This window comes from Physeter macrocephalus, chromosome 2 (genome assembly GCF_002837175.3).
Source record: "Physeter macrocephalus isolate SW-GA chromosome 2, ASM283717v5, whole genome shotgun sequence".
NCBI lineage: Eukaryota > Metazoa > Chordata > Mammalia > Artiodactyla > Physeteridae > Physeter > Physeter macrocephalus.
The window spans coordinates 24,455,656-24,482,345 of NC_041215.1; the positions used below are offsets into that span (position 1 = coordinate 24,455,656).

The 26,690-nt window shown below is 42.0% G+C and overlaps 1 protein-coding gene and 1 pseudogene across 9 annotated transcripts in view; one reads left to right on the forward strand and one right to left on the reverse strand.

Moving 5' to 3' along the window:
* The window catches only part of NCKAP5 (NCK associated protein 5), a 1,103,171-nt gene that overhangs the window by 888,163 nt on the left and 188,318 nt on the right, over window positions 1–26,690 (forward strand). For 8 of the 9 annotated variants that reach the window (XM_055087128.1, XM_024114998.3, XM_055087144.1 and 5 more), the window contains 2 exons: window positions 7,983–8,051; window positions 19,898–19,936. In XM_055087128.1, coding sequence (XP_054943103.1) covers window positions 7,983–8,051; window positions 19,898–19,936 — 108 coding nt within the window. Of the gene's footprint in view, window positions 1–7,982; window positions 8,052–19,897; window positions 19,937–26,444; window positions 26,644–26,690 lie in introns of those variants that run through there. The other variant, XM_055087134.1, reaches the window with a different exon arrangement.
* LOC102986865 (ribonucleoside-diphosphate reductase subunit M2-like) lies at window positions 12,088–13,409 on the reverse strand (annotated as a pseudogene).

Genomic DNA, 26,690 nt, shown 5'->3' on the forward strand with positions numbered 1-26,690 from the left:
AAAAAAAAAAAAAAAAAAAAAGAACCTACAGACAGGTCCTGCATAACATGTTCTCACTGCTTGGGATCCTGAACTCCTTGAGACATGAATGCTATTTTATTTGAATGTAGCTCCCCAGTGCCTTGTGCTGGGTCCAGACTTACTGGGCATCCGCAGGTTACTTTAGTGCAAGAGTAATGACATTTTGGCCGTGTGCCTGTGCATGTATGGGCACAGAGCTTCCTTCTACGCCTTCCATGAATGCATTCCAGAATGCATTTCCTATTCCTGTGGTGGAAGGGCAGAGCTTATAACTATTTCCGGAAATTTTCTAGAATGACAGAATTTGTCTCCAAGTGCACCGCAGCCCTACATGTTGCCCAGGTTTGGAGATGTAGCTCTTAAATACAGTCAGTGGAAAACACCCTTTTGCCAGCTATGGCTCCAACCTGGCCACCACAGTGACCAGACATGATAAGATGAATGATCCAGAAACGCCACAAGTTTTAATGGATGAAGATACAGGGAAGGAGATTCAATATCCAGGTCCAGTTCTTGGTGAATTCAGGCCTTGTATCACTTCATGAGATGAAAATGTGCACACTTGGATGGCATGCCCAGCCACTCCCATGATGCTTTCTCCTTAGATGGCTTTCAAGATAGAACAGACTACTGTGTAATTAAGGCTATTTGGGGCATCTCTGTTTTGCTTGGAAGGCCGAATCTGAAGATTCCTGGTGCACAGAGTGAAGTTCTTAGGATGGTACTATAATGGGCAACTCAGGTATAAATACTCAGCTATTTAACCGGCGTGTCACAGGACTCTGATTCAGAGGGGCAATCATAAGAAGGTGTGCTTTCCTGCCTTTGCAGCCCAACCATGATTTCTGAGAAATACCTTTTTCCTGACTTTATTCTGACCTGTTTGCCTTTGCTGAGTTGAGGGTTTTCAGCAAGCTTGAAGATGTCATTCCGAAAAAGACCAGCTGTTACAGAAGGGAAACCACAGGGATGCAGCCCTTCTAACTATCGTGAATTGGAGTTTTTCTTCTCTTTCTCTCTTTTTTCCCTTCAGAAGACATCCTTCTCTTTCCACCTTCTTCTTTCTTCCATAAAACAAATGATAAAGCAAGCGTGGTAAAAGCTAACCTTTGGGGCATCTGAGTGGAAGTTACATAAGAACTCTTTGTAATGTTTTTGAAACTTTTTTGTCCATCTGAAATTACTTTTTTAATTTAAATATATGCTCCCGTATAAGTTTTTAGGTTCACATCTTCACCAGACCACAAAAAATAAGTAGAATTTAGAAAAGCCAATGGGAAAGTGAAGCATATTCCGTCTGAAACAGCGGAAACAAAGGCGTAGCCTGGGGAATGAGACCTTGAACTTCTTGAGGTGAACAGGGGCTAGACCTGACCTGAGAGATGGCATATGCTATGTCGCAGCAAATATATGTTTGCATAGATGAGTGGCGACAGAATATAACAGGTGAGAATCCTACAGTGGAGCTGTGATTTTATGTAAAGGAAAGTTTTTTTGTGTAGAACTCTTCTACCTTTGGTCTGTGGAAAAGGATACTGTCTTAGTCTGTTCAGGCTGCTATAACGAAATACCAAAGACCGAGGAGTTGATAAATATCAGAAATTTATTTCTGTCAGTTCTGGAAGCTGGGAAGTCCAAGATCAAGGGCCCAGCATGGTCAAGTTCTGGTCAGGGTCCTCCTCTTGGTTCATAGCCATAGCCGGTGGCTTCTTGCCGTGTCCTCCCTGAAGGAAGGGGGGCTGGCAACCTTCAGAGCCTCCTTTAGGAGGACTCCAATCCCCTTCACGCGGGCTCCACCCTCATGTCCTGCTCACCTTCAAAAGGCCCCACCCTTTAATACCATCACATTGGGGGTTAGGATTTCAACCTATGAATTTGGGGAGGACACAAACATTCAACTGTAGCAGATGTATTAAACACGTTTATAGTATAGAAAGATTTATACATAATGAGCACTTAGAGGATTAATGTAGAGCAGCGCTTTAGAAGCATTGGTCCATTTAATCATTTGTAAGCTCCGGCCAGCATGTCTATTCACAAAGCAGACCCCCTAAGGAACATAGTTTCTTTAAAACATATATTAATATTAAACATACATTAATTCAACAACACTGTAAATCAACTATACTTCAATTTAAAAAAATTTTACGTATATTAATTCAGACCCATTTTCCACAGTAAACCAAAACAATACAGATGTACTCTGTGAAGCTCTTCAATTTTATAAAGGTATTTAAGGACTTTAGGGATGAAATCAGAAACGTATTTAGATCCCTGCAATTTGGAGACCTGAGGAAACCACACAGAGCAGGAAATCCTCTAAATCAGAGACTGAGTCTGACACAAGCTTTTGATTGTTGTGCAAGACAAAGCTGAGCCCTAAGACCCGCTGTTATATTTAATTGAACACTCTAGTGACATCCTCTGAGTACACTGCTTTAATAACACACTTATTTAAAGTGACAAAACCCATGTTATCATTCTGTAAGTCTCAGTAGTGACACTGACATTTTCTCTTTCCCTCTCTGCCTCATCCTCTCCCATCCCTGCCATACAAATAGTCAGTGTCTCTTTAAATCCCATTTAATTAAGTTTCCTTTTTTCTGTTTCTGTTTTCTTCCCCTGTTGTCTCATGTTGGTAGCAGGTTAATCCTGAATTTCTAATAAATGCAAATGGATTAAAGAAAATCATAAGTTCAAGATTATTTTAACTTCAGCAGCATAATTGTTAATATCTCCGTCGTCCCCTGGGATATGTAGGATTACATCAATTAAATCGGTCTCTGTAACTGAACGCATTAACCATAAATGTGACTGCCATGTCTTTCCCAGTGCCCTTAAGGTATTTAATTTGCTTGCCTGTAATAGATCGTCAGAGCAGTAAACGTAAGGCAAGTAATGTAAATGGTGTAATGATGATAATTATCTGAATGGATCGATCGGAGTGTTATTGCAACGTGATATGGTGGGTAGAAGCGAGATACAGACATCCCATATACATTCCCATTTTCAACTTTTATTTCCTTATGTATTATTTCCCAAGATTTTTCAAGTGAAAGCAATGTAAGCTGGCATTGCTGTTCTCTCCCTTATCTCTCTCCCCATCATCCTCTGTGCTGTTGCCTTACTAAAACCAGCAGACCCCAGGGATGCTAAGTTTCTCCAAAGAAAGCAGTGACTTTATAAAACTGAAATTCTCGCAGTTTCTCCATTATTCATGGTATCCAGATATTTGAACCGGAAGTCGCTTTGTAGATTGGCTAGTATGTTCCCTTCACTTATTAACTACTGAAGAACTGTAATCCCAGAAAGCTTCCATGACTTGTTGAAGGTTACACAGCCTGCTGTTGCCAGGTAAACTGCGGGGGGTAGAACCGGCCCTCCCACCTGGGCTGGGCGGGGAGCTGAGGGGTTACACGAGCTGCAGGTCTGAAGGGGGTTCAGTGTGACAGGCCAGAGCAAGCCCTGGAGGAGCCAACAGCAAGTCAGGAAAAGCTTTCCGTTTAGTTTGGGTGGGGAATGAAATGATGGAACTGGCTGAGGATAACCAATACTTAAAAATCTGAACAGGGCTTCCCCGGTGGCGCAGTGGTTGAGAGTCCGCCTGCCGATGCAGGGGACGCGGGTTCGTGCCCCGGTCCGGGAAGATCCCACGTGCCGCGGAGCGGCTGGGCCCGTGAGCCATGGCCGCTGAGCCTGCGCGTCCGGAGCCTGTGCTCCGCAACGGGAGAGGCCACAGCAGTGAGAGGCCCGCGTAACGCAAAAAAAAATATATATATATATATATCTGAACAGATGATCAGCATGAGGGTAGAAGAACTGGGCTATGTGGCAGATATCTGTCCATGATGAAAATGGAAAGCACAGTGTAGGATCCCACCTGAGGGACAGGAGTGTTGGGAGAGGGTTGCTAAAACAGGGATTCGAGCCCAGAGGAAAAATGTCGAAGCCAAGTATTAGAATGGAAAGTTGAAGAAGAAACAGGGGTTTAAATCCTTGGATTTGAAAGATGACTAGGTCGCGATGATCTGACAGTGGCATCCAAACAGACTGTTTACTTCAGCCTTTGTGGCCCATCCTAGTTCAGTGGTACCACGTCAGTTTCATTGGTAACAAGCGGGCCTAAATCTGAAACTTTTCATACATCTGCCAAAAAAAACAAAAAACAAAAAATTCAAATCATCAAAGCACAAATAAAACCACACGGAACCCACACCTTCTGTGTTACCAGAAAACAGAACACTAGAACTTCAATTGCTGTCCGCAGAAAAAGAAACACCAAATACTGTACCCACAGCACTATCCACAGCGAGGCTGTGTGTGCCAGGACAGGGTGGTAGCAGAGGGTACAGGGAAAGCACTCCCAGAATGAGAAGGTCTGACGCCACGAGCTCAAATCTCAGTACTGGCTGTAGGGCAGGGCTTGAAAGTGTACAGGACCTAAGGTGACCATCTCAGCGAGGCCATGATTCTGGGGAAAATGAGGCTGAGAGAAAAGGTACCATCTGAAGATGTGACTGTGAAGGGAAAAAGAAGAGGGAAAATTTCAAGATGCTGTGGAAATAAAAGAGAAGTATAAGACCAGCCTCCCCAGTCATCATCCAGCAAAGAGGCTAAAACAGGGGTGTATGGGGCAAGGGTGGAAGAATAGTACGTGAAAGTGATAAACTGATAAAACAGAAAGAAGGCAAGTAGAGAACCGGTAGGAAAAAAGGCGGGGGAACAGTTGATTGTTGCATATATAACAGGAGGGGGCAGGGTACAGGATTGTAACTAGATGGTAACAGCAAAGGGAGTGATGGGTACTAGGGAGAGAATCTGTGAGAGGTGGAAGGGGTGATGTCGAAGGGTTAGGAGAGGAAGTGACACCTCGCTCCTTTTAGTATCGTTTTGACTTTTGGAATCGTGTTCATGTTTTCCATATTCAAAATATAAAATGAAACCAATGAGAAGAGGAGAAATTAAATTTGAATACTATCAGAAACAAATGACCTGAACTGAATTTCAAAATAAATTTTCTTTTTTTGAAACAATTTAAACATTTTTAATTGAAGTATAGTCGATGTACAGCATTATATGTTACAGGTGTACAATATAGTGATTCATCGTTTTTAAAGGTTATACTCCATGTATAGTTACTATAAAATGTTGGCTATATTCCCTGTGTGGTACAATGTGTCCTTGTAGCTTATTTTATACATAGTAATTTGTACCTGTTACTCCCCTTCCCCTATATGGTCCCTCCCCCTTCCCTCTCTCCACTGGTAACCACTAGAGTTCTCTGTATCTGTGAATCTGCTTCTTAAAACATATTTAAGTCTAAATAAAATTAAATTGAGAAAGAAGCAGATGTTAACTTCCTCAAAATTTCTCTGAGTCTCATAAAGAATATTCATAAATGCAACCCTTCCAGCTTCAGTTTCGAATAAATAGTGTAGCCACACTAAGGTTTGAGGGGTGAGGAAGAGCCAGTCTGGTATCTTTTGAACACAGTATTTTTACTATATACCTGCATTCTAAAGAAAAAGCAAATGTGAATTCTTCTTAGTACTATTTTTTTGTAGTGTGACCATTTCGTACGCACTTTAGGATTGAAGAAATGAGACAATATAATGATGTCAGCAGCCCATGCTTTCACTCTAGAAAAAGGAAGATACAAATATGAAAAGGGAGGATAAGGAGGAAGCCTGTGGGGGGGTTGTGTGTGTGTGCGCGTGTGTGCGCGCATGTGCAAGGAGAGAGGGAGGGGAAGAGAGGAAGAGAAGGGAGAAATCCTTCCTTCCATTCTAGGAGCAGTGATCCCTCAGTAGTAATTTGCACACATTAATATACAGATCTTAGTTTCCAAATATCATTGCCCAACTAAAAAGAAGCAGGATTCCTTGGAAAAATGGCTGATTTCAGGGATGGGGCAACAGACAAGCAAAATGGGCATGGAACATTTCCCTGGGCCAAAAAAGAAAGAACATGTTTTAAAAATGAAGGAAATATGTCAAAGGGCACAGCTTAAAGAGATTCACCTTCCCAAAGCTGAGAAAATTGAGCATCAGAATAAATACTGAGAGTACAGACATAGCCCTATGAATAATAAAAGAATCCGTGTATTCATACTGATAAATAAATAGGAAAAACACTTCCTTATGACATCATGCAAACTCGTAAATGTAGGTAGAAAAATGGTAGAAATCATCATTTTCAACCGAAGTAATTGTTGATCCAGGCAAGATTCATTGATGGTTGCTCAAATAAGTAGATAAAAGTTTGATGCGGAATAGGAGATTTTCATAGTCTCAAAGTACCTACCCCCACTTTACTTATTAATTCTAAAAGGAAAGATAGTAAATTTATAGTGGAGAGATTTGGAAGACTCCACCTTAACGAAGTGATCAAAGTTAACATGTCCAATTATGGGACAAATGGACATGACCCGATTCTGATATGATGCACTGAGAAGGACCCAGTATCATTTCTGTGCCATTACTGCCAGGTGTGCAGGAGGAAACTTGAAAGAAACCGAAATTAAGGGACATTCCACAAAATAATTGCCCTCTACTCTTCCAAAAAAAAAAAAAAATAGATGATTTGTCATTCATCCAAGATAGGATCCTGATCGTGGGTAGCATTCTAGGTTGGAAAAAACTTTTGCCATAACGACATTATTGGGACAATGGATGAATTTGGAATAAGGACTATAGGTCGGATTGTGGTGCTGTATTAATAAACACTGTATTTCCTGACTTTGAAAACTATACTGTGGTTGTCTTCGTTATTGGGAAATACACACAGAAGTAGTTAGGGATAAAGCGCTTACTCTCAAGTTGCAGAAAAAAAATTGAAAGAGAAAGAAAGTGATACAGGAAATGTGGCAAAATATTAACAATTGGTGAATCTAAGGAAAGGGTACGCGGCAGCTCATTGTACCATTTTTGCAAATCGTCTGTAAGTTTGAAATTATTTCCAAAAAAAAGTTGAAAGAAGCTATAACGGGAAAATGTGAATCTGTGTACCTCCTAAAAATCATACCATAGTTTTGAAAAAACTGATCTAAAGGTCTGTACGCCCACTTCTAAATGTCAGGGAGGGCTGTCGTGAGGGGTGGGTAGAGCCAGATTTCCTTGGGAGATGGGGATGGTGATCACTATGGCAGCCATGGGATGGGTTAACTTATACAGTTCAGGATGCAGGCTGGGGCCAGCAGTGGCCAAAGTGAACCCAGGTCACCAGACACAGAGGGCAGTTTTCATGCCATCATTCCATGCTTCTTCTAAAACCTAATGTGCTTATACTGTATACTTTTGTTCCCTTATTATTCTTCTGGTAACCTAGTAACCATATTCAACCTAGGATCCTACAGTAACTTATTTAACATTTAGGTACCTACAAGGCTCTTAGGAGTAGGAAAGCAGGAGTTTCAAAAAGGCACGGGGAGGGGCGAGGGACTCTTAAGTATGTTCAATTCTTAAATTTCTCACTGTAGTCTCATGTTCAAAAGTCATTAATTAACCAAGAACACAACATGTTTAGTTTGCTTTTGGAATTATGCTTTCGTGAATTTACCTGAGGTTCTCTTCTATGACCTAAACAAATACCAGGTTGTGAAACTGTGACAGGTCTTAATGAAGTGGATTAAGGCATTTCGTCCATTTACATTTCATAGAATGAAGTAAACATTATAATTTTTTTTACAGAACACTCTGGCATCAGGCCATGATTTGATTTTCTACCTGTTCAAAATATCAAGTTTTGCATTTCTTTAAGATCCTAACGCCTTTTTGTGAACAATAAGACAGGAGTCATCCCTGAGAGATTTATAATAGTGCTTAGAGCAAACTCGTCAAAGATTCTTCTACAAGAGCGTTTTGGATCCTGAGGAGATATATTTAGTAATTGTATTGAAGAAGTTGTCAAGTAACACAACATTTCATTGACTTATGTGTATTATTTTTGTATCTCTACTGCAGGCAGAGAATTCAGCGTTGGCTTTGGAAAATGAAAATCAAAGGGAACAGTATGAGAGGTGTCTTGATGAGGTAAGGGGAGTGGGGTGCTTCTGGATAAGAGGCTGGACTATTTAGGACTCCCCATGTCAGATCTTAATATGTGTCTATTACTGGTCTCCAGAGAACATTAGCATTTTCTCCTTCAAAGGAAAGACTGTAAACATGTGAATGTGGAGAAGGAAGGTCAGTCAGTCCCCTCCCCCTCCCTCCCTATATCCTTATACGGGCATCTGTAGATTCCTCTTGGTTATTGTTTAATATGCTTGGGGCATAGGTTGGGAGATGCTTCACTCTATGATAAATTCGTCCTGTCCAGTAAGTGTGATCCCAGCCTGTGAATGAGAAAAGCCACCTCAGGGCACGCTGCATCGCCTCCAATTGGATGCCATTTCTGAAAAAGCAAATCCTTGATAGAGTGGGTGGGGACGATGTTCAGAGTTGGCAGCCAGAGGGGAGAAATCAGTGGATTGAGGACAAGCCAAGAAGAGAAAGGGAAGTAAGGAGGAAAATTTGAGCAGAATGGAAGGAGACAGGGCCACACGCCTGAGTAAACTGGAGAGATGGGATTGGACGATGATGAAGAGATGAAGGCAGAGATGGTGGGTGTCTCAGAGTTCCTGAGAGGGGAGGGAAGACTGAAGTGTATGCAGGGCCCTGGTTTTCCTCTCAGCCATCCCCTCACACGGCGCCAGGGAACGTACCACCCGTCTTTCCTATGTCATCCAGCCGGGACTGGCCATTGGCCTCCCTGACCAGCTCTTATCTGGGGCTTGGCTGGTGATTGGAGCTACTCACTTGATGGGATGGCTTTTCTAGTCATCTGCCCGATACCCTAAGACTTGCACATATTCTTCTAAGAGATTCTGTTTAAGAGCTGTTGTGATATAGCTGACAGAGATTTTAAGAAAATAAGAAAAATCACATTCAGTTGAGTTCTCCTACCTTACCAGTGGAAACTAGCAATGTATCTTCAGTCTTTGCCTCTTCACTAACAATTGGGAAAACCTTTTCCAACAAACGCTCTTGAACTTCCTTACCCCTTCCCTCCCCCAACCCCCCCCCCTTGATTGTCCCAGAAGGTGATGGGTTAACTGACAAAGAACACAGGTTCCAATCCCAGTTATGGCGTCATCACCTCCACCATATACTTCTCTTCTCCCTTGAAACTAGAAATGGTGTTTCCTTCAGAGTTCCACCTGTGCTGGATATTTTCCTACACCAGTGGTTCTTGAAATGGGATCCCTGGACTGGCAGCATCAGCCTCATCTGGGAACTTGTTAGAAATGCAGATTCTTAAGCCCCATTCCCAGCTGTAGAGAATCAGAGACTGTGGGAGTGGAGGTGGGCCTGGATATGATCGATCTGTAGATCAGCAAGCTCTCCAGGTGAAGCTGTTGAACCCTACAAACTAAGAGCCATTATCCTCGTAACACAGACCACTTTGCTTCACAGTTACTTGTTGAAGAACTCTCAAAATGTCCCCAGAAAATGGTTTAGCTATTTAATATTTTAATTGCTTCATATCTCCAGCCATGTATATTAGTTACTCAAGCAAAATGGTGTTTGCACTCCTCTGCGCCGTCAAGACTTAAAAGGACTCTGAGTAATCTTTACACTGTCCACAGTTAAAAGAATCACTCAAGTAAGTTGACATAAAAGGAGGAGTTGGCGACTCAGTGTCTAGTGAGGCCAGTTCAGCCCCCTCACCCCTGTTCCCCAGGTACTTGGTCCAATCAACGTTTAGGGCAAGAAAGACCAAATAGATCCAAGGATATTTAAAGGAACAGATATTGCCCTTGGGTCATATGTATTGATCAGCAGAGTTCCACTTTAACCTCCTGCACAGAAATTTCCGATGAGACTTAATCTGCATTCAGAAGTCATATTTATGTGAATCACACCACAGAAACTTCTTAGTTGTCACCAATTTTCCCACAAGTCATTCCCCCCACCCCCGTCACTCAAAAAGCTCCCAGCATCCCTTTCTGGAAATTCACAGCCTGCTTTCTGTATGTTCTCTATGTCTGCATTCCGAAGGTTTCATTAGCATGTGTCTGGTGAAACCAAAGTTTTCACCCACAGAATCATTTAGTATAAAGTTTCCACTGAAGACAGAATTTTCAGAGGGAGAATCCCTCTGTACTTTTTTGTTGTTGTTCTTTTTTTTGACATGAGAACGGTTTTATTTAAATCATTGATCACTTGTGCAGTACTCAATATTAGGACTTTGAAATGATTTAGACAGTCTGTTTCCCTTTAACAGATTAAAAAAACAAATCCTAGTTGGCAGAAGCTAATGCTTGCATCACACAGCTAATGGGAGGTAGAATCCTAAAATCTGCTTCCAAGTGCCACCTGTACCTGACAACGCCAGGCAAAGTGTTTATTTTTGTGTTGCACAGGTGTAAGGACCACCGTAAAATCTAGATTAACTTTATAACAATAATTTAAAAGGTAGAAAAGAGTCCCATACTACAGACATTTTTAAATTGACTATTTTACCATTTATATTAATACAATAAATGAAGAAAACTGACAGTAGAACAGGCCAGCGGTCAGCCAACACACAACACAATGTGTTAACAAACGTGGCCAAAGGGTCGGTGTGTGTCACGCATTACTTTCCACGTAACATCTTTTTTGGAGGGGGGAGGGAACATAAAGGCGGATTGATTCAAACTAGCCCTATTGAATATATCTATTAAGTTTATACTTTCTCCTGAAATTAATATTTGAGTGGAACATGTATTAATTATTCACATAACACTAGCTTTCTACTGAAGTTTAAGAATCCAGCAGATGATGCTCACATTTAGGCAAATCCTAGGAGCCATTGCACTGAACAATATCCACTCAGTCAATTATGAACTGCAAAATAATACTGGGTAATTATTTCAAAGTATGAACTACAGATATAATATAAAAAAACATATAGTAGAACAACTTTCTAACTTTAAAGTACAAATGGTGAAGTCACCGGTACCTACTTACGCACAAATTAAACAAAATCAGAATAAACACTCAACTTTTAGTAGAAGCAGTTTCAGTCCTGGTTTTACCACTTAATAGGAGAAAGATCTTACGTGGGTCCTTTCATTCAAGGATGATCTGAAAACCGATTTACAAAGTTAATATCTTGGATCCCGGCTAGGAAGACTCTTCAAGGATTTTTCATACTAACTTGAAGTTGGGGGACATACAATTTGAGAAATTAAATGATACCGCCCCTCATGCACACCCAGGTTACCCACAGTAAATCCGGATCACACTTCAGTTCCTAATGACCTAAGTTAAGAGTCTCCTTTCTCCACATCTCTTATCCCGCGATACTCGACGTGGGCTACAGAACACAAAACGAACCTGTGTTCTATGTGGCACCACCTGGCGGATACTGATACCTAAGTGTGCACAGGATTGAGTTAAAAAGCTCTTCAACTCATCAAAGAAAAGAAAGAATAAAAGTAACAGCCTTAGTTTACACAGGCTTAACCTACGTTGATCACCTAGTAAATCTTGAACTGGCTCCTGTTGGTGGTAAATAGAATACTTTTGTATTTGGTGTAGAAACCAACAAATTTAGGTTAAATCAAGCCTTCACTCTGACAGTACAAACTATGTTTATTTGTGTGTAAAGTGCCAGTTTTATATACAAATCATAAGTAAACTTTAAAATCTGAAGCAGTGAGTCTGAGGGCTTCCTACTGCCTTGTGGCAGTAACTGTTTAATCCTGCTGGATCAAACTCGCTCAACTCCCCACACTTTGAGGCCAAGGAAGGTACTGTTAAGAGCCAGGGGGAAGTCATGTACAGCCAGCCTGCTTGCAAAAGCCAAACATGGACAAGATCTTTCGTAAGAATCCGAGTAGCTTTTGTCAACGCTTTCAACCTAGGTGACCCCACTAGCATTACCAGGATTGATTTCGAGGTAGCTACATAGTTTTAAAGATGCCATTAATGAACATTATGGTCAATTTATGGTGTAGCCGGTTAATACAGTTCAAGTAGCTGATTTTTTTCTCTTTTGATGAGAAGGAAAAAAAAGAAAAATCAGCAGAATAAGAGCACATCTTCAGTTCACTTAGAAGTCAGCATCCAAGGTAAAGGAATTCTCTGTCGGACTGGACGTCACGCCCATCCTCTGATACTCGCCTACTCTCTTCTCAGAGAAGTTAGTCTTCCCTTCCAGTGAAATATTCTCCATAAAGTCAAGTGGATTTTCTACTCTGAAAACCTTGCCAACACCCAGCCCCAGCATAAGTCTGTCTGCCACGAATTCGATGTACTGCTTCATCAGAGCGCAGTTCATCCCAATGGGCTTCACTGGCGGGGCCTCCGTGAGGAGCTCCTGTTCTATCCTAACCGCACTGACGATTATTCCTTTGACTCTCTGCTCCGAAGGTTTGTGTAGCAGGTGTTCGAACATCGGGCAGGCAAAGTCACAGTGTAAACCCTCGTCTCTGCTAATAAGTTCATTGGAAAATGTGAGGCTGGCATCGGTCCTCGTTTCTTGAGCCAGAACATCGATGCAAAAGAACCAGAAGAGAAGATTCCTTCCACTGCGGCAAAGGCTGCGACACGTTCTCCGTACGTAGCCTCTTTGTCCCCGATCCGGCGCACGGCCCAATCTGCCTTCTTCTTTACACAAGGCATTGTCTCGATGGCATTGAAGAGAAATTCCCTTTCTCTGGAATCTTTAATGTGAGTGTCAACGAGGAGACTCTACATTTCAGAATGTGTGTTTTCCACGGCAATTTGGAAGCCGTAGAAACAACGGGCTTCTGTAATCTGAACTTCTTGGCTAAGCCGCTCCACCAAGTTTTCATTTACTATGCCATCACTTGCCGCAGAGAAAGCCAGAACATGCGAAGTGAAATATCTCTCCTCAGGCTTCAGGGCTTCCCGGTGCTGAATGTCCTTGGAAAGGTCCACCTCCTCAGCTGTCCAGAAGGAAGCCTCAGCTTTCTTCTACGTCTGCCAAATATCACGGTATTCGATAGGAAAGATGACAGAGCGGCGGGGGTTTTCTTTCAGAAGTGGTTCATCCTCCACACTGGGGGCAGATGGCTTAGGGTTCGGCTCGGCGGGCTCCTGGCAGATCCTCCTCGCGGTCTTGCTGGCCGGCACGCGGGTCCCGCTGAGGGACGGGGGAGTGTCCTCCTCGTCCGCCAGGCTGAGCCGCTTCGTAGGCGAGAGCTGGAGGGGATGCTGCTGCTGTGGGCCAGCGACGGTGGCGGGCGGGACGCGAGGTGGGGCTGCGCGCGGGTCCTGGGCCCTCCGTCCTTGAGTGCAGAAGTTTAATTGTTGCCAGAGAGGGGATCTGCAATAAAGAACCACCTGTGAGCAGCACACATGTTCTGTATTCATGAATCCCGGCCCCTGATTACACATGCCTGTTGTTGTGTAACTAATTGCATGAGGGTAGACAATCATTTCCATGCATTGTAAGAGAACACTCTCAAAGGGGTAGTTGAATGCAGTAATAATGCCAACCGGAAATTCTTTTCAAGGCTTTTTATACTAATTAGACAAACTGACAAGGTAAGGCCTCATGTAAGTTATTTCCTTGCTAATGGGTTTCATAAACCATACACCGGTGGATAAAATGTAGATTTGAAGTGTTCTTCAGTCCCTTCTGTACTGATTGTTATTTTCTGGGAAATGAAGAGCATATTGAGGATTGGGGGTAAGCACTTGGGAGTCGGAGACTCCCTCTGTGTGTTCTCACAAAAGGGTGTGTTTATTCAGAAGGAACAGACACACATCCATAGACGCGCACACACAAATGCACGCGCGCACGTTGCCACTTCACCACCACTTCTGCTGCCGCCCAACCCCTCATCTCCTTGCCTTGCGATACAAAAGCAGAACCAAGGACCAATCTTGGTTTTTTGGAGTGGGGGGGCATTGGAGGTTTTCATGTTTGTATCTAGCTTCTTTGTCCAGCTGTTTGGCAGCTTGCTGGCAAGCAGTGAAGCGCTCTTTATTCTCAGTATCACTTTGGCCAGTTCCTTTAAGACCAGCTTATTCTCAAGTAGAGAAGATAATGACACATACCATCTCCTCAAACCGCTGCCTTGCTTTTAGATGGATTCAGCTGTATCCTCCAAACCTTTATGGGATATCAACCTCGCCCAGGCCCTGGGATCTCAAGGTACCCCCAGCCTAGCAGGAGAAGTGAGGGGCGTGGTTAATCCCAGAGGAAGGAGGTGAGGGAAACTCACAGAGGAAACAGGCTATGCTGGGTCTTGGAGAATATACAGCACAGTCACCAAAGGGCAGGCGGAGCAGTGGGCGGGCGGGCGGGCGGTGAAGGGGGCAGAACTGAAAGGGCATCTTTAGGAGAAAGAGCTGCAGCAGGTGAAGTCTGAGATCTAGAAAGGTGAGTGGTTCTCACTCTTATTGGCACATGGCCCTTAACCTGGGGAGCTTTAAAGGAGCCACTGGCTGCCGCCGCCCCTCGGAGGTTCTGATCTGATCTGATTCTGCTCTAGAGTGGAGCCTGGGTGTTCTCATTTTTTAAAGCACTCCAGGGGCTTATAATATTCAGCCAGCATTAAGAACCACTAGCCTTATGTCTCTGAATGTGTGCTTTAGGGGGCATTTTCAGAAAGCATCCATAAGAGGATGAAAGCTCCCCCAAACTGGTTGTGATGATAGAAGAGCCATGTGGACCCTTGTGGAAATTGAGTTATTTCCAATTCCTTAACAGTGTCTGAACAAAAAATACACCCTATCCCAGTGTTTCTCAGAGTGTGTTTCTGAACCCCTTCTGCATCCGAAAGATGTGTCTCGATTGCTAAAAATTTGATTCTCTGACCTCACTCAGCTACTCCTAAGCAGAATGTACGGTGAGGAAATTGGCAATTTGAACGAATTTCCCAGGCGAAGCTTTTGCACACAGAAGTTGGACCTGCCTCCCCATCAGGCCATCCGAGTTGGACCAGGGTTCGTAGGCAGCCAGGGTGCCGTAGTATTTGAGTTCTTCTCTGACTTCTCCGTGCTCTACACTTCAGAGCACAAGGGCAGGGAAAAGCAGACCTCTGGGGGTAGTTCAGAAAAAAAGAAAAAAGCATCAGACTTTCTTTTAAACCAAGGCTAACTAAAGGCAGAAGCAGGTTAAAAACAGTTCTTGTCTTTCTGGTTCCTATGCTATACGGCAAGACTGGATTGTGGAATCATTATCAGATATTGTCATTGTATAGGCCACATCTGGGAACCTAAGTCATCTTTAAAATCAATATCTTGATAAATGTGGATGGAAGATGATCCTGCTTTTGGCTCTCACATGCTTCAGATGTCCATTTCATGTTCATTTCACGAGTGGATCATAAAATCAACAGATGATCTACTTCCTGTACCTGCTCTAGACTCTAATCACCACAGGCAGCACCTATGTTCTCGTTAACATTATCTCTCCAAGATCCAGCACAATTCTTGGCCCAGACTAGGTCACTTAATGCATATTTGTTGAATAACTAAATGAACGAATGGCAATTATCCGCAGCAAATTAATTTCCAAATTAGTTTTCACTGGAATCCCATATATAAATCTCCCCCTCTCCCGGGGTCTTACAGGATTTTTTTTTTACAGAGTAAATAAATAATATAGGTGCTTAGTGATTTTTATTTATACATGCATTTTACACACACACACACACACACACACACACACACACACACACACTTCATCCCTTTACAAATAAAAGCCCTTCTTCTCAAACCATCCTTCCTTAACTGCTTACCTGAAAATGTGTTTTAGTTTCTGAAGTTTGAATGATTGGATTCAGATTTAACATTTTTGGGGTGACTGCTTTTGATCGGGTACTGCCCAAGGTGGTTTCTCTGATGATGTCTATCATCTCATGCTTTTTTTCACAATTTTAGAGGCAGACGGTTCCCCTGCTTGACAGATGAGAAAAATCAGGTTGCTTCCCCACCCCCATACGTGTCAGTGAATGATCAACACAGGCAGTATTTGAACCCAGGTCTTTTTTGTGATTCTGCCCCAGCGCTCCCGCCACCTGCCCCCAGCTGCCTTCCTACAATAAACCAAGCTCAGAAACAGAGAAAACTTCTCCAAAGCACATTTCCCAAGGGGCGTGCTTTAGCGACCAGGTTTTTAAATTACCTTGCTGACATGACAGTGGCTTGGCATGATAAAGCAGCACATAAAAGGGTGAGAGCCGGACCACCAAGCAGGAGGACAGGACCGTTAAGCATGGTGTCCGCTGAGTACCTTACGCGCCCCACCCTGGACCCCATCCCGGACAGTCGTCAGGATGTGGTGAGAATTGGTTCCTTCTGGAATAAACTCATTCAGCCTCAGGGACTGTTTGGCAATAAAGTAACAGACAACTCTGCAGCCCTGATTCTCCTCTCTTTGCCTTCCCCCCCCGCCCCCCCACCCCACCCCCAGATCCCTCTGCGTCTGACAGGGAAGAAGAACAAAGATGTGTGTGGGTCACAGATGGGCCAAGTGTCAGAGGAGCTGGCTTGTCTGAGAGAATTCTTACGGAGAGGAAAGGAGAGATGTACCTGGCCGCTCTTCTTGGCACCCCTGTTCCTCCCGCCTGCTCCCCCGCTGCCCACACCCCTGCTCCTCTCCTAGATGCAAAGGAGGAGTTTTCCACAGAGAGCCTAAGGGAGGTTGTCAAACAAGCCAGGGGCTTAGGGACCGACCGTCACCTTTGCTCAGCGTGTCTCAGGTCCCCACGGCCCAGCCCAGCTGGTCTTTTTTCTTTCTTTGGAGAGGAAAGCTGTCAGCTGACACTAGAAGGTATTTGTTCTCATTAGCTGGGCCTGCCGGGGTGTGATTATTTGCAACCCGAGTGCTAAGGACAGGATGCTATGATGAGGGCAGGGGCCCATTCCACGGACCATCTTGTGAACCTGTTAGAGGTTGCAGGCACAAGCTACAAACAGTCGTTCTGTTGATGCATCGGGGAACCTGAGATGTTAAAAGTAGTCACAAAACCCAGGACACTATCTTTACGGACAGTACCAAGGAAAGCGTGTGTATCGCCTGCCTGCTTTTCTGCAAGGAACCTGTGAGCCCTTCTGGGTAATAGAACCCCATGTCAGTAGGTAGAGAAACAATGCGTTCGTATATCTTTGTTCAGTTTTCAGGCAGAGCAAACAATTGTCCAAAGTACGTGCCAAAAGGAACTGTATCAGAGATAGAGTCTATAAGCCTATAGGGCAAACATATTGGATTGCAAAGATATAACATATTTACTCCTGCAGGCTCTTACAGATAAGGTATTCGTTTATGACTCCTGCCAAATCATGTAGAGAGCTATTTTATGCGACCACTGTGCCACAGACTGGTTTAAGTGAGGGACCAGTTTGGAGGAAGAAAAGAAAATATTGATATTAGGCAGTTTTATGAGAATGTAAATCAAATCCAAAGTTTGCTATCCAAAAGAATTAAATTATTTATGGTATAAATTAAGTTTGGTACATTGTTCCTGATTTAAGCAGCATGAATAGTTCAATTCTTCTGTTGTTTTTTTTAATTTGCAAGAATAAAATAGATGGTATATAGTTTGACTTTAAATTCGCAGTTACAAATTGAAATGAACGTTTAAAAACTGAAAGATTTTCAGGATTATGCTATTGGTCAATTTGTGTCGGCCGAATAACATTTATCACCATTGTGATCATGTGTAAATAAAGTAATAAAGGAAAAAGTAATGGCACCAGTTACGGAAAATACGATTTATTTTGGACTATGATAGTTCTTAGATATGCTTCTTTAACTTGGGCTGGACTGAAAAGCAAAATACCTAAGAATACTTTTTCTTCAAAACTGTAGTTTTAATGAAAGGCCTTTCTTTTTTACTTAACGCCAACAATATAAATTTGAAAAGGATTCTGATAGGGAAAAACAGTCCTTCTTGTGCATACAGTTCAATGAACCAATTATAGGTAATCTGATTCTAGTCATTTACTGCTTGTGGTGTAAATGTCTGCTAACCACAAGTTGATTTGCAGCCTGTATTTTAATTTTCAGTGAGGCTTACTGGTGGCCCACTGTCATTAAGGATACGCTATTTTGTCAATATTGAGTTAAGAAACAATTAAGCCCCATGAAAACATTTTTGCCATAATCTGTTCCCCTCTACTAGACAGAGAAATGAGCACAAACAAGTTAGCATCATCAAAAATACATTTGTTATCCAGAGAAAGAGAAGATAAAAGTGTGGTCCTCAGCCTTCGGTTGATGTGAGAATTACCCATACGATTACATGATTACACGATTATCACACTTATAATTGTGTTCTTGCCAACCTCCTACCAGCTATGTTCTCTTTGAAATGAAAGAACACATCCCAGTCATAGATACTCTGCAAATTTATATTGAATAAATGAATGAACAGAAATACCTTATATTTAAGATAGTTAAATATCCTGACTCGGTCTTTAATGCTGTCAGTTTCAGTTATCACACTAAATGTTTATAGTTTATGTATGTATTGACTAAAAAATTCCACATAATTCACCTATCTACCGTAATTTTATCAATATTAGCCATATGGGTACATAATTTCAAGGTTGTGGCGAAGTTTAGTGACTCTTTGTGAAGTGTTTTTGAAACCTGCAGGTGAAAAAGAAATCTTAGTATAAATACATGTAGAAATGATGAATGGTTATCTGGAGAAAATGCCAGATTCTTGAAATATCATGGACGTGTTATTGGTTTTTCACATGGCCGTTAACTGGAATTGTGTCACATGCTCACTCCTAAGCCAGTCGCTGAAAGGGACTGGAATAACCAACACTGGCTCAGATTAATCAAGATTCACCTCCTTGGGCTGAGAGGGGCCCAGCTTCTCCTACTGTCACAAGCTGCCTGATACCTGAAGAAACTTAGGGTTCTAGTAATATATTAGTGACAATTATATTTGGTTGTATATTAGAAGAAACTCAACGTAACAGTGCCTATTTTATTTCTCTCTCGTATACCAGTTCAGAGATAGACAGTGCAGCTCCATGCATCATCAGGACCAGGCTCATCCTATTTTTCTGCCCCAAAATACTTAATATGTGACTTCCATTGCCAAGGTGGCTGCTGAAGCTCCAGCCATCACTTTCATATCCCAGCTAGGAAAAGAAAGAAGGATGAGCCCCCTTTTTATAAGAAACTGCCTATAAGTGCAAGAAAATAGACTGCTAATAACTCATTGGCCAGAAGTTTGTCACACAGTGACAGGGGAGGCAGGGAAATGTATTTGGATGTGTCCAGCCAAAAAGTCAGGGTTTGTGACTTAGGAGGAAGGAACAAATGGGGGAATAGAGTAAACAACTATCAGACTCTATCACAGGTAACAATGACAAGAGGATGGCGTAAAAGAAGATGTGGAGTAGGAAAGCAGAGCGTATAGGAAAGAATGAGTTGCCCCTATTCTCCACCATTCCACCTACCCCTATTGCAAGTAATTTTAAGGAGTGAAATAGTCACACAGCAGAAGAATAGGAAGGAGAGGCAAAGGACATTGTAAATCAGCAGTGTAGAAACTGTATACAGATAATTAGGATCATGTTTTACACTGTATCATTTTTTAGCCTTCTTAAAGTACTTTACATATGAAAGGATATTACTTTTCCAAATATGGAAATGTGAGAGTCAAGGTATGAATGATCTTTCCAGCCTAACCATCTTAATTAGCAACAAGGTCACCTTTGGAAAAAGCAAAGTATTACCTAGAAGGAAAGGCTTATTATGAAAAGAATCAGGTCCTCTGGAGCTAGAGGAAAGAGGAAAATGAGGAGCTAGTTAGCTATAGTAAGCTGTGGGAAACTTATTGATAAATTAGAGCCCATGCATATAAAGTCTCATTATTATAAACGGCAACTCTTTTCTTTATTTTTTAAAGGTAGCCAACCAAGTTGTGCAAGCTCTGCTCACTCAAAAGGTAGGTCACTTTCTGGCTTTATTATTTTCAAAGTAATTATGTGACTAGATTGGAACTCACATTGTCAAACTAACAGAAACTATGATTGATAGCTGCAATACTTTTCTATTTATTCACTTAGGTTAAAATTGTGTGCGTTTTAGGTGGCACATGCAGTAACATCAATGACCGATAGAGTCATAAAATTTAAACTCTCGGGAAAGTAATAGAAAGCCTTTTGAAGATGAAAGATTTCCATGGGACCACCCAGATGAGTAGCAAACCTATCATTTTTATTTAGTAAATGCAAACATTAAATAAGTTGATGGATTCCTCTGACTCCTATAAAATGAATAGCCTGTGATGGGCAGCATTAACACAGGCCTAAGATTCAGCAAGAGATCTTTGAGGTTAGGGAGTTTATTTAACTTCTCTGGACCTTAATTCCTCTTTCGTAAAATAGGGATAACAATGTCTACCTCCCAGAACTGCGGTGGTCATCCTATAAAAGGGAACATGTAGAGTTGTTCCCCCAGGAACAGGTTTGTGGTTAAGATAAAACAAATGGTGGTATTATATACTTGAAAGTTGCTGAGAGTAGATCTCAAGGCTTCTTATCACAAAATAAAAAAGGAGAATTAGCTATGTGAGGTGATGGATGTGTTAATAATTTTGATCTTGGTAATCATTCTACCATGTAATGTATATCACATTATCATGTTTTACACTTTAAATATATACAATTATATTTGTCAGTTACTCCTCATAAAGTTAGGGAAAACAACAAATGGTGATTTCTCAGCCTGAAATTTCTATACCTTCTTCTTTGTCATCTTCTTATTCTGCCTTCAGATCATGTTATTGGGGCAGAATGGGTAAATGCAGGTAGTTACCCAAATTTGGCAGGTTTGGTGAATTTTACTGAACCTTTTGCATCTCCTTCCATGATGTGTCTGAGAGGCTAAATTCTGATTCCTTCAAATCTTTTTATTCTGAGTTACCTCTCTGTGAGATAGATTTCCTCTTTAAAAGAAAATCTTAGATCATGTGGCATGTTCAGGAGGATGTGGCTAAGGAGAGCAAAATCATTTATGACATTTTGAATTTTTTTTAATTGAAAACAATTTTATCAGGGGTTGACTACTTCTCATAAAGGTACTTAAATAAATATTATTTTAAATGTATACTATAGAGGCATTAGAATAATATTTTTGCTAGATTCTCTCCCCCAACTACTTCTGTCAAAATATCATGCTTCCTGCTACAGATGATTTTAACTGGTTCAGATTTTACATTAACATTACATAAATAGAGAGATTTGAGCACATTTATTAGGTTAGAATTAGGTTCCATTGTGAGTAACAGAGATCCAAAATAATGGTGGCTTAAATCAGATAAAATAAAATGAAATCAGTTATTTATTTCTCAGATCTAAATCTACAGGTGGGCAGTACATGACTGGTATGATGACTCTGCTCCATAAAGTTGATAGGGTTCCTGGCATCTGGGCTTCCATCTTATTATTCTGCAGGATGTGGCCTTCATTTCCAGGGTTACCTCATTGTCCAAAATGGCTGCTCTAGCTCCAGTGATCACATCCACATTTCAGCCATCAGGAAGAAATGAAAGCCAAAGAAAATGAAGAGGCTAAAAGACACACACCAGCTGTCTTTTAAGAGAAACTTCCAAAAGTTTTCACACCTCCCTACTTAGATCTCCATGAACAGAACTTAATCACACATCCACACCTAAGGAAGCTGACAGTGGAGTCTTTTTTCTGGGTATGTGCCCAGCTGAAAATTGATTGCCACCTTATTGTAGAAGAAAGGTTGGAAACAGATGTTGAAGGGCAACTCCTGATTTCTGTTACAATGTATTTGAATGCCTTTTCTTTTTCAAAGGCTTTAATTTCTCAACTGCTTTCCTCCTGTTGGAAATTTGACACTCATTTAATTACAAACCTAAGGAATGAAGGGGCACTGTTGCAGCTCTGTGTGTAACTGTTGAAAGACTTCTCATGCCTGTCTTTTTTAATGGTGCCTCAGGAAAGAGACAAGAAAGCTGGCTGGTACAATATAAAGGAAAATGGGACCTTTCAGGTCAGCCACAAAAAATAGCTACACAAATTCAAGTAGTAACTCGTAAACAGATAAATCTGCCTTGGTACAGTTAAGCAGTAAGACACAAAAAGATGTGGTACTGTGAGATAGCATACCTCAGGGATACTGTGAAGCAGGCAAAGATGCCTGGGCTTTCAGAGATTCCAAAAGAATCATGTTCTGCAGAAACATGCACTTCCCAGTTTTTCTAGAGACTGTAGAATTGCTACAAAAAGACAAAACTTTCTTTTTAATTAAGAGCACAATATAGGAATTAAAATGTACTCCAAAAGCAGATGAGAAACCTAATTCTAAAGAGGGATGTAGCTGGCACAGAGTAAAAAACAGAAATCTTGAGTGATTTATCCAAGTCACACACACACATAAAATCCTTGAGGTGAAGTTATAACCATACAGTTTTGGACTGTATCATTTGTTATGACACAAAGGCAAATCTGCCATTACTTCATATCCTCCCCTCTGGGCAACCAAAAACGTATTTTTCTGGCATAACAGGAATTGGCTCCGATAAGCATCTTGAAGTCACAGAGTGTATTTCCTTTCCAAATACTGGTAGAAAAAAAACTTATTTCCATAAATTTAGCAGCTTCTGTTAAATGTACATATCATGTCCTAGTCAAGTAATTCAATTTATCTCAAAAATCTGCGAGTTCTCTTTAGAGAGCTGACTGTCCCTCCTTTAGCTCAATAATGCTAAAATGACAATATTAAACCCAGCTCACTTCCACTTATGCCTCCAAATCATAGGTCCAAGTCTATAAGTGCAAGTGAAATCAGTAACCTGAGCTAAACTCATATTTTTGTCTGAAATATATTTTATCTTCATTAAGACAATTACACTCACTGAAAACGTTACTCTCCTAAGTTCTTTTTTTTTTTTCTTTTTTTTCTTTTTTGCCACTAACACCAAACTTGGAAGAAAAGCGTTTTTCCCTGGAGTTATTTTCCAGCATATCAACAGCCTCAGCCTTACCTTCATGTTCTTTAGAATCACCAAATATTCATGGTGTTTTTAAATTTGCCAACATGGATTAAGGCCCTTGTATGGTGGAATCTAGCAATACAGCCAACCAGATAGCAGCAGAACACAATTTTGTAGCTCGAAGCTAAAAGAACTCCCAACTCCTACATATTTCCCTCGTAGGAGGTGTGGTCAGGCCATCTGGGTCCACTTGTGTAGCAAGGGTGTGGGTAGGATCTGGTTTCCTTGAAGAGAGTCTGTTTATATTTACTTAGCACTTCCAAGGAGTCAGACCCCATGTCCAGCATTTTAAATGCCCTGAATTGTTTTGTTTTCACTGCCATCTTGTGAGGTAGGACTACGAAAATAAATTTCCCAGAGTTCCAATTGCTAGAAGTGCCAAAGCCCGAATGTTAGCCTAGGGTTATTGCACTGCACTCCATGCCCTAACCCTTTGTACCATTCGGCCTCCGCACTCCCATTCAATCACTTATTGTTTATCCCCACTATAGTTCAGCAAGCAGAAGAGATGCTATAAAAATCAACAGATGGGTTGAAACCCAATGATTAGTTACAGACGATTGCAGGAAATAAAACAAAAGGGCAAGGAAGCCAGTAGATTTCTTAAAACTTCTGGAAGCATCGCCAGTCCTCGCTAGCAAGGACGTCCAGGATCTGACATGCGTGGAGTCAAAAGTGACTGTAAATTTGGAGCTTTCTCCAAATCAGGCTTTCTCAGCGTCAGTCTTATTTTGGGCCCCAGAATTTCCCGACTGCCAGGGACCTTAGTGAACATTTAACCCTGAGCTTGTCACCTAGCTTTGGTAATAGGCTCAGTTCACTGTAATGACATAAACTGTTAGCCATCACCCAGGTTAAGAACGTTTTCATCTGAATGCCGTTTGGATGAAGGCTTGCAGTATACGGTTTGCCACGAGACTCACCACTTCCTGTTGATTAGAACTGGCCTGATTCAGCGATACAATTATGTTACCTGTCTTGCCTTTTTGAGTATTGGATGTTGAGGTCCTTGGTTGGTCTGAGATGTGACCAGCCTTTTCCAGTAATTCTTTTCTTTTTACAGAAGTATTAGCATTCTTAGAAGAGATAGGGATATATCAGTGACAGACACTGAGAAGGGTTGTGACTGGGAGAGGCTGGTGGATGTGGTGTCCAGTAAGCTTGAGGGAAGGATTCAGGTGGCCCTTGACAAGCCATCTCATGAAGCAGCTGAGGCATGCCTTGTCTCGAAAGCCTGGTTTTGTGCAGAAGCTACATTTACAGGTGAGGAAACTGAGGCGTAACCAGAGTAAGTTACTTCCCCAAGGTCATGTGGGTAATGAGGACCAGAGCCCAGGCCTCTGAACTGCCAATCCAGTGTATTCCCATGAAACACACTGCTTCTGAAATAGGAATATCAGTGTGATATCATTTTACACGATAAAATCAGATTTAAATAGTTTTCAACAAGACTCCAGTGGTAATATCAGTATATGTCGAGCTTCTAATCAACCAGCATTTCCCTAAATTTCCTTTAACCTGGAGCTGGCAGTGGTTTTGCTCTAAATGCATAAAGTAACCGTACTCCATAGCTACTACACAGCAGTGAAGCCAGAATCTCTTTCAGCCACAAACACAGGTGAAACTTGTCAGGAGTACAATGTGTGGATCCTCCAGGGAAGTTATGGTTTGGGATCATTAAGATACACAGGGCCCTTTTAGACCAGTATCATCACATTGCTCAGTCTATTTGCCCCTGGCATCCAGCTGTAATGCCTTACTTTATTTCAATGGAGAGTGGCATGCAGACTGCAAAGAAAACAGGTTGGGCTATTTCCTTGAACCCAAAGACCACTATACTTGCTTACATGAGATGAAATGTAGCCAACTCTTTGGCATTTTTTCTTCCTGATAACATTATACAACACATCCCCTTTTTTCTTTCAAAAGACACAACCTTATATTTTCAGTGGGGTCCTCCCCTTGAGGCCTGAGACATACTAGGGAGCAGAGCCTTTTAATTTGAGCAGTGCCTAGGCCCCCAAAACAGCCTCTGCTAAATGGCATGCATGCTTAGGCATGCACACCCCCCCGCCCCGCCCCTGCTTTTACAGCTGCTGCCCTCCTACAGCTTGCACCCTGGTGCCTCATCCGGACATGGCATTCCTTTGCTCTGCTCTGCATTTGTAGGCAGCAATCAGTTGAAAACATCCTATGCATAAGCTTCCTGATTTAGCTAAAAAGGTGAGGTGAGTGTAAGCTGTGCACTGAGCTATAGCTTGGCCTGTCTCTTTGCCTCCTGTAAATAGAATGAATAAGCCTGGAAATGATGATGCATCTCAGGTAAAGCCTCGAAAGCTAGATCTCTCTCTAGCTGCACACTTAGGTTGCCACAAGGTTATGTGTGGAACAGGCCCGCTCACCGCTGTGACTGCCGTTTAGGTCCTGGGGGAGCAGAGCTGTGGACTGGCACCCTGTCTTGCTTGCAGAGCCCTAAGTGAGGCCTGTAGCTGCCCCACCTCAGAATACATAGGTAGACACGCTAGCAGTGTTGAGAAACTTAAAACTCTCCTTATCACACCATCACTAGAGAGTAGAACTCATCATCATTAACGCCTTTAACAAAATCATCACACAGTTTTATCAAGCTCCTACTACTCTGTGGGGTGCTGTGCTAGGTGGTGAAGGAAAACTGTCAGAACAATATGTCTGTGCTGGTGTTTCTGCGAGTATCTTCTCATGCCTTCTGAGGAACGTGTCATCTAATTGACAGGATTAGTCCAGAGCATGAAAGCAAATCAACACAAAGCAGTATCTCACATTAGCTAAATGTCATAGAAGAGGCATTGAGGGCTTACTGAAGTTCAGAAAAGGAAGCAGATAAAAGTGGAGGATGCCAGATAAAGGCGTCGGGGAGGAAACAGAATTTGAACTGGATGTCAGCCGAAGAGCCAAACTTGGACCAGAAGGAGGAGGTGTATGAGAAGCAAAAGGGAGGTCGGGGAGGGGGAAGGAGGCAGAATGCCTGGTGCCTTTCAAGAACAGGCAGACCCTTGTTAAAGAACAGGGTAAGAGCATGATAAGAGCAGAAACCTTTTTTTTTTTTTTTTTTTTTTTTTTTCCAAATCAGGAAACAGTGTAAGGTAAAGTTTGAAATGTAGAAAAGGGTCAGCTTTTGAAGAACCTTGCCTTGGGGCTTTATTCTACCTGGTGTTCCTTGAACCCCGCCAAAGAGGGTGTAGACATGTCAGTATAAGTACCGTCTTTATCACAAGTTAACTTGGAAGGCAGCTCCTGGGTGGGATTCTAGAGCATCCTAAAGCTCCCGCATGTCAACCCCCCTCATGAAAGCTGGGGAAGAGCTCTCCTTGGTGTTTGAACTATTCAAAAGAGCTGCTCTAAGGGGATGCTGAGGTACGGTTCTTCTACTTCTTCCCCAGCACTAAGACCAGAACACCCCAAAAGATATGGATATCCACTAGTTCAGAGGATGGGCAAGTTTCAAGTGGCCTTATAAGCCTTCACTTCACAGTTGCTTCACTCCGTCTAAATGCATCACTGACTCAATTAGCAGCCGCATTGAGAATTTCAACTCGTTTCCACAAACGACAGAGGAAGCTTCCATCAGAAGTGATAGTTTCCATATGGTATTTGTTTTTCTCTTTCTGACTTACTTCTCTCTGTATGACAGACT